Consider the following 16562-nt stretch of genomic DNA (forward strand, 5'->3'; position numbering starts at 1 on the left):
GAAAGGCCGGTGTACTTCCAGAGTAAAACCTTGTTAGATGCGGAGACTAGATACAGCCAGGTGGAGAAGTATGCGCTGGCTTTAATATTCTCAGCCTTGTAGTTGAAACCTTATTTCGAAGCTCATACAGTGATCGTGGTAACGAATTTACCCCTCAAACAAGCTCTGAAAGTTGAAAAATCAGGGAGAATGCTGAAATGGGTCGTGATGTTGAGTTCATATGAGATCCAATATCAAATCAGAACGGCAGAGAAAGCTCAGGCAGTGGCGGAGTTCTTGGCAGAATTTCCAGTGGAGGATCCTACGTGGGGGGGAGGAGATGGTCCTGGAACCTGAACGAGAAGAGGAACAAGACCGCTTGAACTCGTGGGACGAGAGGAATGGTTGGAGGGTATTCGCGGATGGATCGGCGACAGATGCAGGCAGCAGAATAGGTGTTGTGCTGGTTACTCCGGAAAACAATAGGATATAACAAACGATGAAGTTGGGATTCGCGACTTCCAATAATGAGTCGAAATATGAAACAGTGATTGCGGGCCTGTAGATGGCTGAGGATCTGGGAGTGAAAAAGCTCACCGTATACTCAGACTCGAATCTGGTGGTGTGTCAGGCTAACGGCGGGTTTGCAGCAAGATGCCCTCGGATGGCGAAATATTTGGAAGTTTTACGTAGATGGGCGGCAAAGTTCACACAGATCAGATTCGTACATTTGAACCACGGAGAGAACCGCCACGCAGATGCTCTTGCATATGTGGCTGCCACCATGCTAGGGTCGAAGGAGAGGATTATTAAAGTGAAAAAATTAGAAAGACTGAGTACCGAGGAAACTCCAGAAATACTGAATGCTGCGGAAGAGGATGAAGGATGGATGGAGCATATCAAGCAATTCTTGTCTAGATATGAGGTGATTGACAAGAAAGAGAGGAGGAGACTGGAGCAGGCGACTCAGAGGTATACATTGATGGGAGGGGAATTGTACAGGAAGAATTTCAACGGGCCTTTACTGAAGTGTCTAGGGCCGAGGTTGGCGCAAGAGGTGCTAGCTGAGTTACACAGGGGAGATTGCGGAAGCCATTCGGCGGGTAGAACAACGGCCCATCGGCTATTGACGCAAGGATACTTTTGGCCTCACATGAAGAGGGATGCAGTAGAGTTTGCCAAAAAATGTGATAAATGCCAGAGGTTTTCTCAGTTGATTTTTTGCCCCAGCTGAGCCGCTGCACAATGTGTCCAGTCCATGGCCGTTCGCGATGTGGGCCCTCGATATAGTGGGACCACTGCCCATGGCCAGGGGTAAAAGGAGATTCATGTTGGCTGCTACCGACTATTTTACAAAATGGATTGAGGTCGTGCCGCTGCAGTAGGTAAAAGAGACCCAAGTGGTCAAATTCTCTTGGGAGAACATAATATGTCGGTTCGGGCTGCCCTATGCTATTATCGCGGACAACGGAACCCAATTCACAGGCTCAAAAGTGAGGGAGTTTTTACAAGCATATCAGGTGAAGCAGGGGTTCTCGGCCCCATACAACCCTGAGGGCAATGGACAGGCTGAGTCTTCTAACAAAACCATACTTAACAACCTTAAGAGGAAGTTGGAGGATAAAAAGGGGGCGTGGGCCGACGAATTAAACCATGTATTGTGGGCTTATCGAACGACACCACGGACAACCACTAGGGAGACTCCCTTTTCTTTGGCCTATGGCATAGAGGCTGTGATCCCACCAGAGATGGTGACGGCTACCACACGAACCCAAGCTGTGGAAGATGGGTCAAACTGGGGCATTCTGGTTAGGGATATGAATCTGGCCGAAGAAAGAAGGGATACCATGCGCATAAGGCTAGAGGAGTATCATCGCCGCATCCAAAGGCAATACAACAAGAGGGTGAAAGTGAGAAGATTCAAAGTAGGAGACCTGGTGCTTTGCAGAGTGACCCCCAACACCAAGAAAGCAAGTGAGGGGAAATTGGGTCCGAGTTGGGAAGGACCCTATGCCGTGGTAGACGTGGGAGGAGCAGACACATACAAGTTGCAAACCCTGGAGGGAAGATTAGTAGAGAGACCATGGAACGTGAGATTGTTGAAAAAGTTTCATCAGTGAATGTAATATGAAGCTATCATCAACTACATGAGCTATTTGTAAATATATAATACCATAGCACTTTTGAGTGGACAATGTTGCTTTATGTTTTGATCAAGTATAAGAGTGGAGATCGTGAAGGGGGTGAGCCCTTCACTGACGTATGGTCTAAAATGAGATGAGGGCAAGTCGAGTTGCCTTTTTGCGAGAGAGAGTTTCAAATCTCCATAAAAAGCAAGAAGAGTTGCCCCTCCTCAGACATGAGGTCTGCGGCGAACTAGGGGCAAGACGGGTTGCCCTCTTTTCGCGGACAGAGGGTCCGAGGTGAGCGGAGAGGGCGGTGGGCAAGAGTAGTTGCCCCCCAAGAAGGAAATAATCCTGTGACCTAGATAAAAAAGAGCTAGTCAAGGGAGAAAGACGAGTCATCAACCAAGAGTAAAAGAGGCCGGACGTAGCAAAACATGCCATTGGAAATAGAGAATACAATGTAGCAAAATGAAAACAAATTACAGGAGTCATAAAAGTCAATTACAGTCATCAATTTAAACGTCTTCAGCAATTACAGCATTCGCAGCATCATTAATTGCCGCGTCCGCGGCTGCATCAATGACCTCGGCCACTAGGACAGGAAGACTGCTGGATTCCAGAGCATCAGTAGGGGGTTTGGGAACCAAGGCAGCTGCGGACTCGTCCATGGGGGAAGGGTGTTCAGGAAGAAGCCTGCCCTCTTTGACAAGGCGGTCATGTTCCTCCTTGACCTTTTTGGCCACCCTTTTGTCCGCCTGGGACTTGAAGCGCTCTTGAAGGTTATCCATGTCCAACTCATGTTGTGTTAAAAGAGCGGCAGTGGCTTCCTTGTGCTGATGAGAGAGGGCGGCCAGGGCTTCGGAGTGTTACTGAAGAAGGGTCTCTCGCTGATTACTTAAGCGGTCGTTGACTTTGTCCATGTAAGCTTGATGAGAAGCCTCGACCCCCCTGAGCTCATCCTGAACCTTAACCTTATCCAGGGTTGCGGCCTCCAAATCTAGTTTGAGTTGGTCGCAGGTCTCCTTCAAAGCCCCTAGGCAAAGGACTTCGGCCTCTAGGGATTCCACTTTGGACCGGGCGCCGAACAGTCCGCGGATCATATATGAGATGTCCAAGCTCACCTGAGAAAGAGAAAGGGGTTAACACCCCTGGGTGGATGATAAAAATAGAGAAAGGAACAGAATTAAAGTGCACCTTCTCCCAGCCGGTGTAGAATGAGGTTCGATGCTGGTCAAAGGAACTTTCCTCCTCGTACGCCATGCCCTTGGGAAGATGGGACCCATAGAATAAGGAGGAGGCGACAACTGGATTGTCCAAAGCCGAGTCCTGGATGTTGACAGTGCGGCTGCGGACTTTGAATGTAGGGCAAAAAGTAGGCAGGGGATCAGTGGCCTCCTTTCCTGGCCGCTGTGTATGGCGAGCCGGAGCAGCGGGAGGGGGAGCTGTGACTATTGAGATAGGTGCATCAGTAGCCGTGGTTCGTGGACGCTTGAGAATCAGCCCGGGAGGAGGAGCTGCGTGGGCGGAAGGAGCGACTTCCATCACAACGTCATCGTCTGAACCGCTGTCAAACAGCTTTCTCTTAGAGGCATTTATATCGGAGCAGGGGGAGGCCGCAGTGGGGGAGTTAGGGGAGTGGTATTGATCTTCCCAAGTGGCTAGAGACTGGTAAGAACTAGAGGATTGGCGGATAAATGGCAAGTGAACAGAGCGATGCGCAGGGCGGCGAGTGCGAGCATGGCGGGGGCAAGGCTTTTGAGTGGGGGGCCTTTGGGCTGGAGGGAAAGCTCGAGGTTTGTGTTCCTTTGGAGGGGGAGGTCGATAAAAGGGGGCGTTATAGGCATCGATGGTTTGCAACTGAGGGTCAGACAGTAGAGGGGTGCAAGTGGTCAGGTCAACTCCCAGGATCGCAGCTTGAGAAGTGCCTAGGTCGCGGAGCCTCTGAAATATGGTGGAGTACACTCCGGCATAATGGCTGGACTTCGAGTCTGGATTCCAACCTACACAGAGAAAGGGAATCAAAGTGTTAGAGTCTTATAGCGAGCAACACATGCAAAGGGAAAGGGGCTAGGGGAACTCACCACTAGGCAGAAAGGCGAGATGAGTGAGAGTCAAGGCAGGAGGTAGATCCGCAGACAGAAAGTTTCCAGAGACATACAGCGGGTAGTGGTGCCACATCTTGTCCGAAGAAGTGACGCGTAGGACAAATGACAATTTCTTGGGGCGGACACAGAAAGAATGGTAACTGACGCTAACATACTTGGTGCTTCTTTATTTTTATATAATAATGAGCGACCATGTCGCGGCAGGTTATTTTGGGCACGCCAGACTTGTTATAATGGTTCGCGGCATACATAATGTGCAAAAAATTACCAATACCCTGGCAGGGAGGGATGTTAAAATGGTTGCATACCGTGACATCCAAAAGAGTTAGGGGAAGACGAAAGCCAGCGACAATCTGCCCTACCATGACTACCAGACACCCCAGCTTATGGGGGACTAAGTGTAGAAAATGGGTGAGGTCAGGCACGTGCTCTAGGACGACATCCGCGGGGATGTCGTAGGCCGCCTTGATCGCCTCTAAATTAGGTCTACGACTGCGAGGCGGCGGTGGGGGGGAGAGCTAATTGTTATCCTGAAGTGGATGGGGCCTCTGAAGGGTCTGACGGAGAGGGCGAGCCCACCGTGTTGGAGGTAGAGGAAGAAGAATTGTCGGAATCGGCGTCCGACATTGGAAAAAGAATCCAAGCTAGAAAAGAAGACGAACAGTTTACGAAAGGGGGAGTGGAATGATAGCCACTCTATAGAAGAAAACAACGTATAAGAATGAGAGTGGGAGAAAGAAACAAACCTGAGAATACTGAGAGGAGTAATCCGGTGTTGGGAGGCGGGTGATGGAGCAAACACCAGGAGCACAACTACCAACCAGCGAAGCGAAAATACGAGAGGATATAGAAGAAGAGCAAATTGCGAGAGGAAGAATCTGAATGGGAGAGAGAGGAGTTTAAGCGGGCTTTTATAAGGGGAAGTGTAAAACCGTAATTGGGAGGCGCTGAAATCGAGGAGGCACCCACAAGGACCAGCCAAAAAGTGACACGTGGGTGCACGGAACTCGAAGAGACACTGACACATTGTGCGTGCTGAACACGCAAGACCCAAGGGCACAGTGACGGGGATAGATCGCGGCTGTCGAAGAGAGGGAGTGTAAGGACTCTCGACCTCCTGACCTATGGCGGATCGCGGCCTCAAGAGGGGGCATCTGCAGTGGTAGGATCTGGGAGGGGACAGATCAGTGGTGAGGTGAACCGGGGGCAACATATACCGCGAAGGAGGGGTGCACAGAATCGATCCGCAAACCTTAAGCTAGGGTACAGATACCCTACACGTGGAAGATAGGGGCCGCGAGATGGGGAGACAGGTGGATGGTTAAGATGATAGAGGATAATAGTATAAAGTGAAAGAGGAGGAGATAGAGAGGGACGACTTTTTCAGTATTCTAAGAGGATATACCTAGAGTTGTAGGAGAGGGTGAGTAGAGGAGCAAGTGAGATCTAACACAATTTTTGAGTGAAAAAAACTCGTAAGGACAAATAGCCCCCGGATTTGAAATAAATATTTTTCAATTTTACATTTTCTATCGTTTTACATGCTATGAACAATGAGTGTTCATACCTTATTTCACACTATATGATAGTTGGGTTTTGAGGAACCCATTCTCCACTATCGAGTAGGCAAATTGAAATCTCCCTATTTAGTCAATTTATAAACACCTCCCTCACAAAAATTAGAAACCCCCCATTTATTAATAATTTATAAGAACCCCCCTAATGTAACTTAAATTATATAATTATTCTCCATTTTTCTCCTTGAATTTAGAACAAGCCCTCTTTTATTAATAATTTAGAAAAAAAAAAAACTCCCTAATGTCACTTAAATAACATAATTATCCCTTATATTAAATTAGATGTGTCTCCCCTATGTAATTACAATTAGAATCCAAAAAAATCATGCTAATTATCGATCTCGAATGACGGGTTTCAAGACTTCAAAAAAAAAAAAACCTTGATGCGTAGCACGGTTTGCATACTTATATTATATGATAGCCGGGTATTCCGGAATACCCTTCCCAATATATATACAATTTAAGATATCTTTATTTACTTAATTTAGAAACACCTCCCTCACTAAATTTAGATTAAGCCCTACTTTTATTAATATAATTTGAACAATATCTCTTTTTTATTAATAATTTAGAAACACCTCTCTAATGCCACTTAAATTAAATAATTACCCCCATTAAATATTATATTATAGTCGGATCTTTAGGAGGTACACTTCTCAACCGAACAATATATTTCTAATCTCTCTATTTTAAGATTTTAGAACCACCTCCCTTACTTATTCTAATAAGCTTCCTTTTTTTTAAATAATTTACAAAAAACTCCCTCACTTTATTAAAATTAGAATTAGATTCATATCATTTAAAATAATTTAGAAAACCTCCTTCACGTCACTGAAATTATATTCAACCCCTCATAATGTTTTTATATTATTTTTTAGATTAAAACTAGAATTCAAAAAATCATACTATACGAGAGATGTTAGAGCGACAGGTTTAAAAACTTGAAAAAACACCGATGCGTAGCACGGTTCGCATACTTGTGTTAATGTGATTGGTCATACCCAAATTGGTGAACGTACCTCATACAATATATATATGAACAATGATCGTTCATAGCTTATGTTGAGGTATAAACAGTGATTATTCATACTCTAATAAGTGTTCTTACTGATCATACATTATATTGAAATATGAACATTGATTGTTCATATCCTAAATATGTATAAATAATGAGTGTTCATAGGTCATGTTGATGTATGAATAGTGATCGTTCATACCCTAAATATGTATGAACAATCAGCTGATATCTCATTGTTCATACTCTAATAAGTATGATTCTTACTGATCATACATTATGTTAAGGTATTTTCCCCTAATCTGTCATGGAGATTGGAGAGTCACTATTATATATATATATATATAAGCTCGCGCACATTCTCTCTCCTCACCATATCGCTCTGTTTTGCACCCCGAGCAATATGATTGGCTCTTAAAAAATCAGATGGAATAATAATTAGTAACACCTCCCCACATTTGTTTAATTCTCCCTCTACTATTTTAAAATTATTATGACCTCCCCAAATTTTAATTTTATAAACAAATAATAATGAAAAAAGCAAAACAAAAAAAAACCTAAACCAACAAATCCAACACCAAATACAGAAATAACAAAAATAAAAAACGTTTCATCAAAACCCATGAAGCCATTTCTTTTCAATCGATCGATCTCCATTCTCCATAGCCCTATTTTAATCTCTTGGTTTTGTGTCAACATCAAAATCAGTTTATAGCCATCACCTATTTCAAATAGAAAAACGCGTTTGAAAAGCTAGAGTTGCGGGTAGGATTCCATTTTTAGTTCGCTGCCGAGTTCTGCTGGAAGCAATTATGAAACCCAAAACTAGCCCAAAAGAGAATCTGGAGAAAAGGAAATGAATTTGATCAAAATATCAAATCCATATTTTGTTCTCTTCAAGTTCTGCTCTTGGCTTTCTTCTCTTCAATCACTGCTGCACTGTCTTTTCCTGTTTCCTCACCGCCCCAAAAAATGCTTCTCCTCAAAATCAAAATTCTGACAAAAGTAGAGTAAAAAAATCTTCACTCCCAACATAATTACATCTTATGTTCTCAATTCTTTGTTGTTACTTTTCGTACATTATAGTGAATCCAGTACTATACTCGAAGTGGTGGGTTAGTGACCTTTTTCCATTACGTACACTGGTATGACCTTTTGATCTCTTTAGCTTATTATTTCTTTTTGTCATCATCTCATTTAGTGTTTGAATAATGTTGTACCTCTAATATCACACTCACTATCTCTCTTTTCTTTCCTAGGTCTAGCCTCCCTAGTTTTCTTTCTCCGTCCTCCCTTTTCTCTCTCTTTCACTGTTCTTTTTATACACCCTTGTCTCCTATCGCAGCTGTCCACCTGTCTTTTCATCCCTCGCTCCCCTTTCTGCCACATGTATGGTTCTTGTCGTGCACCCGCGTGACCGCAGTCTGCTACTGTACTCACGAGTTCCCTGCATATCTTGCTTCGGGTCCATCCCCATGTCAATCCCCTACTCTTCGGTTCCCACTACCTTAGCTCGCATCAGGTCGCATTACCACTCATCCTTTATATCGCAGATCCTACCACTACAGATGCCCCTTCTCGACTCTGCGGCCCGATATAAGCCCGAGGTCGAGAATACTAGTTCCTTGCTTGCCGCAGCACCCAGCCGCCCCTTTTTTGACAACACATCGATATGCGTGTGTTGCAATGAGTACTCATCATGCGCATCTTGTCACTGCCCCTTCATATTCTGAGCCTCCATGTGCCACTCATCTGCTGGACCACCTGCCGACTTTTCAGTTTCTTCACCCTAAGGATATTACCCTTTTACCCTTCCCCTATTTAAAGTCCCGCTCATTCCTTCATCTTCCCTCACTTCACTTCGTTTTTCTTCATTTACACTCCTATCTTTCTCCAGCCGCTCTTCCCCTTCCCACTCACTCCGATCCACTTGACCCTTCGGCGTTCGCTTTGGTCTGGCTCTTATACACTGGGATTCCGATTCAAGTGTGTTTTTCTTTGTCTTTCTCCCCTTTGTCTTAGTGATTTTCTTTGCCTCTTTCTTTCCCTTTGCATAGTAACTGTTCATCTTCCCCTCTCGATGTCGACAACGACTTTTGAGAACTCCTACTCTTCCCGATCTACCGAGGTGGCCTCTCCACCTCCTGTGGTTGCTACTGGGGACCCGTCCACATCTGGACAATTCATCCCCCCGTTGCCGCCCCCGTCCCGATATCGTAGACCTAATTTAGGTGTGATTAGGGCTGCCTATAGAATCCCTGCTGACATCATTATAGAGCATGTGTCATCTGTCACCCACTACCCGCATTTAGTTCCCCTGTGGCCGGGGTATCTTGTAGTCTCTGTAGGCCAAATTGTCGCCGGACTGCGGCTTCCACTCACCTTATTAGACGTTGAAGTGTGTAATTACTTCAACATCCCTCCCTAGCAAGGCATTGGAAACTTCTGGAGGCTGATGTATGCCGCGAACTACTACAATAGATCTGGTGATCCCAAACTGACATACCGCGATATGGTCTCCCACTACTTCATAAAGACAACCACCAAGGACGTTAGTGTGGGGTATCAATCCTTTTGTGTCCGCCCTAAAAAGAAATCATTTTTACTCCGCATCACCACCTCCGATAAACAATGGCATCACTATCCGATGTATGTCTCCGGAAATTTCTTGTCCGCGGACCTCCCATCCGGGTTGACACTTAACCATCTTGCCTTCCAATCCAGTGGTAAGTCTCACTATAGCCTCTGTCTCTTCTTGCATTTAATCTGCACTACTAACATTTTCCCAGTTGTCTTTCTTTGCAGGTTGGCGGCCTGATTCCAAATCTCGAATTTACTCAGGGACCATCTGTCCCATTTTTTAAAGACTCCGCGGTCTCGGTCCAACTCAAGCTACCCTTTTGCACCTCCATCCCACCACAGGCACCCCTCTGTTAGAGGCCCCGTCCCTTCACAACTTTGCGGGCTTTTCCACTCCCTTTTACCGTCCGCCTCCCCCCAAAGAAAGAAAACCACGAGCTTCGCCTCCTTCCAAAAAGCGTTCTAGACACCATACTTCCCGCCGCCACCCACTTCGCGACTCCTCTCACTCTCACACTACCCTTGCATCCAGTGAAGCCATTTCCCCCTTCGCTCTAGAAAACCTTCCCTCCTACAAGTCCATTTCCACCTGGGAAGATTAGTATACTCCTCCACTCTCTCCCTTCGCAGACATGGATGTCACGAAAATGAAGCTGTTTGACAGTGATGAGGATGATGATGAAGTGATGGAAATCTCTCCCACCGCGGTGGGTAATCCGGCTGATAGGCCGCCAAGTAAGCGACTGAGGACCACTGTGTCTGAGGAACCTCCTCCTATCGTCCGAGCCGCTGCACCTAAGGCCCCTGCTGAGCTTGCCTGCCGGCCAGGTAAGGAAACAACCCTCCCCTCTAACTGAGATATTGCCCTAGCAGTGTTTGCCCCAACTTTTAAGGTGCGCAACCGTAAAGTGAATGTCACGGACTTGGCTCTCAAAAATCCTGCTGTGGCCTCCTCTCTCTTCTACGGTTCCCATCTGCCGAAAGATATGGCCTACGCAGAAGGTGACACCTTTGATCTCCATCGTACTTCGCTATACACTATCTGGGAGAAGGTACCCTCTTTTATCCCCGCCCTGCTTGTTCCTCCCTCTTTCATTTCTGACTTGTTGTCCTTCTTGCTTTTAGATGAGCCTTGACATCTCCTACATGATCCGCAATTTCTTCAGCGCTCGGGCCAAGGTGGATTCTCTGGAGAAGGAATCCAGCAGTCCCAATGGCCTGAGAGCTAGCCACTTGTGCCCGACTCCAACTGGAGTTAGAAGCCGCGGACCTAGCCAAAACCCAAGCCTAGGATGAATTGAAGACTACGGAGACCAACCACCAGCTATATATGGATACGGTCAATGAACACTTAAGTCACCAGCGTACAACCTTCCTCCAGCAGCACCAATCTACTCTGGACGCTCTTGCTCTGCAGCATCAAGAAAATACTGCGGCACTTTTAGAGCAGCACAAGGCGGATATGGTCACTCTCCAAAGCCGCTTCAAAGCTCTGGCAAACAAAAGGGTGGCCAAGAAACTTCAAGAAGAACACGATCGGCTTCTCAAGGAGGGACGCCTCCTACTCGATAAGTCGTCCACCCCTGCTGAAGTGGCTACGGAAGAGAACTCTGAAGATGCTGCGATAACTGAGGTGCTAAATGAAGTAGAGGAGCACCCTGAAGATGCTGCGGAGGACATCATCCCTAAAACAGCAACTACTACTGCAGACACACCCTCTACAGAGCCCCCCTCCAACACACTCTGAACTCGTGGTTATGGTTTTTGAATCTGGAAGAAACTTTGTCTCTTGTTGGCCTTTGAAAGTCTCATGTTGTTGATGTTTTGTATGCCATTGCTTTTGGGCATGTATTTGACACTATGGATATTTTCTTTCTTTCCCTATGCTTCAGTTGCATATTTTATTGTTCCTATTTTTGTGTAACCAAATATTAATCCCTCTTGGAATCTGTATGCTCTTTCTCTCTTGCACAATAGTTTGAGATATAATCTCCTTCATATTTCGTTCTTGCTTCCCCAATTGTCTCTCTCATCGTTAACTGGTGTAAATCCATGCTCAATGCATTTTCTTCCTAGGCAGCCCACTATGGCAACTCTTTTGGCTCATAAATCAGTTTGGGGGCAACTCACTTTGTCCCTAAGTTTGATTCGGACATGATGTCCACGAAGGACTTGTCCCCCCGCTGTCTCTCTGAGACTGATGAACCTGCTGGGGGCAACACCTTGCCCCTAAGTTTGATTCGGACGTGCTGTCCGCGAAGGGCTCCTCCCCCCCCCCCCCCTCCCGTTATCCCTCTGAGGTTAATGAGCCTATTGGGGGGCAACCCTCTTTGCCCCTAAATTTGATTCGACCTTTACGTGCGAAGGGCGACCCTCATTGTCTCACTGAGGTTGATGAGCCTATTAGAGGCAATTCCCCTTGCCCCTATGTTTGATTCGGACGTGCTATCTATGAAGGGCTCCTCCCCACTATCTCTCTAAGGCTAATGAGCCTGCTGGAGGGCAACTCTCTTTGCCCCTAAGTTTGATTCGCCTTCTCAATTTCTCAAAAGTGTCATTGTATTATATATTTGCAAACAGCCTAAGTCCCTTGCCCCGGACTGGTGTTACATTTAAACATAAAACTTTTTCAACATTCTTACATTCCAAGGCCTCTCTATCAGCTTCCTTTCCATGGTCCGTAACTTGTAGGTGTCAGCCCCTCCGACATCCACCACCGTGTAGGGTCCCTCCTAATTTGGTCCCATCTTTATGTCATTTACTTTCTTGGTGCTTGGAGTCACTCTGCGGAGTACAAAGTCTCCCACTTGAAATTGTCGCGGCTTCAGCCTCTTGTTGTACTGCCTTTGCAGGCGTCGGTGATACTCCTCTAATCTGACTCGTGTCGTGTCCCTCCTTTCCTCAGCCAAGTTCAAGTCTTTAGACAGTATGCCCCAATTCAAACCCCCTTCGACAGCCTTAGTGCGGGTCATGGATGCCACCATCTTTGATGGGATCACTGCCTCTATGTCGTATGCTAACGAGAAAGGAGTCTCTCTAGTGGAGGTTCGCGGTGTGGTACGGTAAGCCCAGAGCACATGACTCAATTCATCGGCCCACGCCCCTTTTCTATCTTCTAACTTTCATTTGAGGTTGTTCATTATGGTCTTGTTAAATGATTCGGCCTGTCAATTCCCCTCAGGATTATAGGGAGCTGAGAACCCCTGTTTCACATTATAAGCCTACAAAAACTCTTTCACTTTTGACCATGAACTGTGTTCCATTGTCCGCTATGATGGAATGTGGGAATCCAAACCTGGATATGATGTTTTCCCATAAAAATTTAATCACTTGCTCCTCCTTCACCTGATGCAAAGCCACAGCCTCTATCCATTTGGTAAAATAATATGTAGCGGCTAGCATGTATCTCCTCTTACCGCTGGCCATTGGCAGCGGACCCACAATATCCATGGCCCACATGGTAAACAGCCACAGACTTGATACATTGTGCAGCGACTCTACTGGTGCAAATATTAACTGAGAAAACCTCTAGCATTTTCCACATCTTTTAGCAAACTCTACCGCGTCTCTTTTCATATGAGGCCAAAAGTAACCCTGCGTCAGCAACCGATGTGCTGTGGTTCTTCCTACCGAATGGCTCCCACAGTCCCCTGCATGTAATTCTGCCAGTACTTCTTGCGCCAGGCTCGGCCCTAGGCACCTCAGCAGCGGTCCATCGAAATTCTTTATGTACACCTCCCCCTCTACCAGAGTGTATCTTTGCGAAGTTTGTTACAACCTTCTTCTCTTTTTCTTATCAATCACCTCTCCTTCGGATAGAAAGTGCTTAATAGGGTCCATCCATCCTCATATCCCTTCCACGGTCTGATATATTTCCACCACCCTCTTAATTCTCGGTTTCTCCAACCTCCTTACTTTTATGGTTCTCTCTTCTGACCCTGGTATTACAGCTGCGACATAAGCCAGGGCATCCGTAAGTCTGTTCTCACCACGACCCAAATGAATGAACCCGATCTTTTTGAACTTCGCTGCTCTGTTGTGCACAATTTCCAAATACCTCGATATTCGCTCGCATTTAGCAACAAAACCTCCATTTGCCTGACACACCACCAAGTTTGAGTCTGAGTCCACCGTCAACTCGTCCACTCCCAAATCCTTTGCCATTCCTAATCCCGCTATCACTGCCTTATATTCTTACTCATTATTGGTTGCTGCGCGCGAACCCCAACTTCATTGACAACTCAATCCTGTCATTATCTAGAGTAACCACTACTACGCCTATTCCACTGCATGTGTCTATGGCCGAACCGTCCGCGAACACTCTCCATCCATTCCGTTTATCCCATGGATCTAGCAAGTCTAGTTCCCCCTCATATTCAGGCTCCATGACCATCTTCTCCCCCCACGTAGGATCCTCCGCTGGGAACCCTGCCAAAAACTCAGCCACTGCCTGTGCTTTTTCCGCAGTCCTTATTTGATATTGAACTTCATAATAACTCAACATCACTGCCCATTTTAGCATTCTTCCGGACTTCTCTGTTTTCAGTGCTTGCTTGAGGGGCATATTTGTCACCACCACTACCGAATGTGCTTCAAAGTAATATTTCAACTTCAATGCTGAGAATATAATTACCAAAGCATACTTCTCCACTCTACTGTACCGGGTCTCCGCATCCAACAAGGTTTTACTTTAGAAGTATACCGGTTTTTCAACCTTATCAACCACTCAGACGAGGACTGAACTTACTGCATACTCTGTAACCCCCAAGTATAGGTACAACCTCTCTCCCTGTTCTGGCCGCGACAGCAAAGGTGTCTTGCCCAAATAACCCTTAAGTTCTTGAAACGCTTCCTCGCACTCTGCAGTCCAAACGAAGCCCAGCGTACTCCTTAATAATTGATAAAGCGGCCTAGCTACACATATCTAACAACTTAGAAATGAATCGGTTCAATGCCGCGACTCTTCCCGCTAGCCGGTCTACTTCTTTAATATTCTGCGGCAACGACATCTCTATCAGTGCTCGTATTTGCTCGGGATTGGCTTATATTCCTCGATGAGTCACAATGTATCCCAGAAACTTTCCTATGGTCACCCCAAATGTGCACTTTTCTAGATTGAGCTTTAAATTGTGTGATCACAGTATGCTAAATGTCTCCCTCAGGCCCTCTAAGTGCTCTTCTTCCGACATACTTTTTTCCACCATTTCATCTATATATATTTCGATTCCCTTTCGGATCTTGCTCTTGAACATTTTCTCTCCCAGCCGCTGGAAAGTGGCCCCGACATTCTTCAAACCGAACGGCATCCTCGTATAACAATATGTACCTCCTTCCACTATGAATGACGTCTTCTCCTAATCCAGTTCATACATCGCGACCTGGTTATACCCCATTGACGCGTCCATGAATGAGAATATTTTGAATCCCGCCGTTCGGTCCACTAGCTCATCCACTCGCGGCATAGGATAGCTGTCTTTAGCGCATTTTGAGTTGACATCTGTGAAATCGACGCACATACGTACCTTACCATTCTTTTTTGGTATCGCGATGATGTTGGACAACCAATCTGTGAACTCCACTTCTCGTATTATTCCTGCTCCTTTTAACCTTGCAACCTCCTCGCGGATTCCCTCTGCATACTTCGGCCTAACGCTTTGCAACTTTTTTCTCACTAGCTTAGCATTTTCCCTCATGTGCAAACGATGACATGCAAAATCTGGGTTTAATCCGGTGATATCCTCTATTATCCAAGCAAAGACATCTTTATTATCAGAGAGGAACTGTATCAGTTGTTCTTCCACTCCTCAGGCAAACTGGACCCTACTGAAGTAAACTTCTCTTCCTCCCCCATCCCCAAATTTACTATCTCAACCTCATCAAGAGTCTTCGGTGCCGCCGTCATCTCCGCCTCCCCCTCCGCAGAGGCATACTGTAATTGCTATGCCTGCCTTTTCCTAGGGTTCGATGTCTCTCCCTCATCCCCTCGAATCAACCTCTTCACTGTCTCCTGATGACTATTCCTCGCCATCACCTGATCACCGCGAACCTCATACATCTCTGTCAGGGTGGGAAATCGGATCACTTGGAAGTAAGTGGATGGTACTGCTTTCATCTCGTGAATCCACCGCCTTCCTAGAATGGCATTGTACTGTGAATTGGCATCCACCACCTTGAATCGAGAGAACACTGTCACCAGTCCCGTTGTCACCGGGAGCAAGAGTTCTCCTAAAGGCTCAGTCATGCTTCCATTGAAACCATACAAATTAGTCTGCGATGGTCTCAACTGCTTCCTGTCAATCTTCATCTCCTCCATTGTCCCTCTGAACAACAAATCCACAGCACTGTTGCAATCAACTAGTACCCTTTTCACCATGTAGTTACCCATTGCCACTGTGATTACCAACGCTTTCTCATGCGGGGAGTCAACCTCCTTTAAGTTCGCCTCAATAAACACTATGCTCCCCCTTTCAGCCGCAGACCATGGGGCTGGCCGCGAGTGTCCTGATATTTCATTGACTTGTTGTATGCTCACAATTTGTCTTATCCTATCTCGGTGGGCATTGTGACTCAAAATCTCCCCGCTGAAAATAACATTGATTGTCCCCAATATCCTCCCCTGATCTAGTACCTGCTCCTCTTTCCCTTTCCCTGTTGTAAACTTCTTCAGTAACCCCTTCCCTATCATCCTCTGTACTAACCACTTAAGTGCGTAGCATTCATTCGTCTCATGGTTCTGTATCTGATGGTAAGCACAATAAGGCTTACCTGGTATTTCATCTGGTTTGTTTCGCGGCCGCGGCCCCTCATAGCCTTGCACATTCTAAATCAGCAACAATATTTCACTCAGCGGCCGGTTCAACGGTGTTGGTTCTAGTTCCCGATAAGGTTTTCTCTCCCTATACTCCTTTCTGACTTCGTTTCTCTCCCTCTCGGGCCGCAAAGAGTATCCCCGATACCCACTACTTCCCTTGTCTGATGCTTCGTATCTTTCGCGATCCTCGCTTCTTTCCAATGACAACATGACCTTCCCCGGCCTCTTCACCTCCTTCTGTATAGTGTCTTCATATCTTATATATTTCTCCACCCTCGGATATAAATCTTGTAATATCGCGATCTCGTTCTTGGCCACAGACTCGTGTACCTTAGTTCCCGGGCGTAACCCTCTTTCAAACGCAATCAC

General features: G+C 46.1%; 2 protein-coding genes across 2 annotated transcripts; one reads left to right on the plus strand and one right to left on the minus strand.

Annotated features, from left to right (window-relative positions):
* The first annotated feature begins 220 nt into the window (after positions 1-220).
* On the plus strand, positions 221-2099 carry LOC147518381 (uncharacterized). Its single transcript, XM_086593901.1, has 3 exons — positions 221-445; positions 545-1166; positions 1465-2099. The coding sequence occupies exons 1-3, from the start codon at positions 221-223 to the stop codon at positions 2097-2099; spliced, it is 1482 nt and encodes a 493-aa protein (XP_086450027.1).
* Positions 2100-15320: 13221 nt separating this feature from the next.
* Positions 15321-16067, minus strand: LOC147518382 (uncharacterized). Its single transcript, XM_086593902.1, has one exon. The coding sequence runs from the start codon at positions 16065-16067 to the stop codon at positions 15321-15323; it is 747 nt and encodes a 248-aa protein (XP_086450028.1).
* Positions 16068-16562: the final 495 nt, after the last annotated feature.

This window comes from Coptis chinensis, chromosome 2 (assembly GCF_015680905.1).
Source record: "Coptis chinensis isolate HL-2020 chromosome 2, ASM1568090v1, whole genome shotgun sequence".
Lineage (NCBI taxonomy): Eukaryota > Viridiplantae > Streptophyta > Magnoliopsida > Ranunculales > Ranunculaceae > Coptis > Coptis chinensis.

Bases quoted from the DNA above. Each gene is read 5' to 3' on its own strand.
- LOC147518381 (XM_086593901.1), top strand. From the start codon at position 221: ATGAGATCCAATATCAAATCAGAACGGCAGAGAAAGCTCAGGCAGTGG. The intron at 446-544 runs GTTACTCCGGAA...GCGGGCCTGTAG, and splicing joins GCAGAATAGGTGTTGTGCTG to ATGGCTGAGGATCTGGGAGT. The intron at 1,167-1,464 runs GTGATAAATGCC...CCCAATTCACAG, and splicing joins AGTAGAGTTTGCCAAAAAAT to GCTCAAAAGTGAGGGAGTTT.
- LOC147518382 (XM_086593902.1), bottom strand. From the start codon at position 16,067: ATGATAGGGAAGGGGTTACTGAAGAAGTTTACAACAGGGAAAGGGAAA.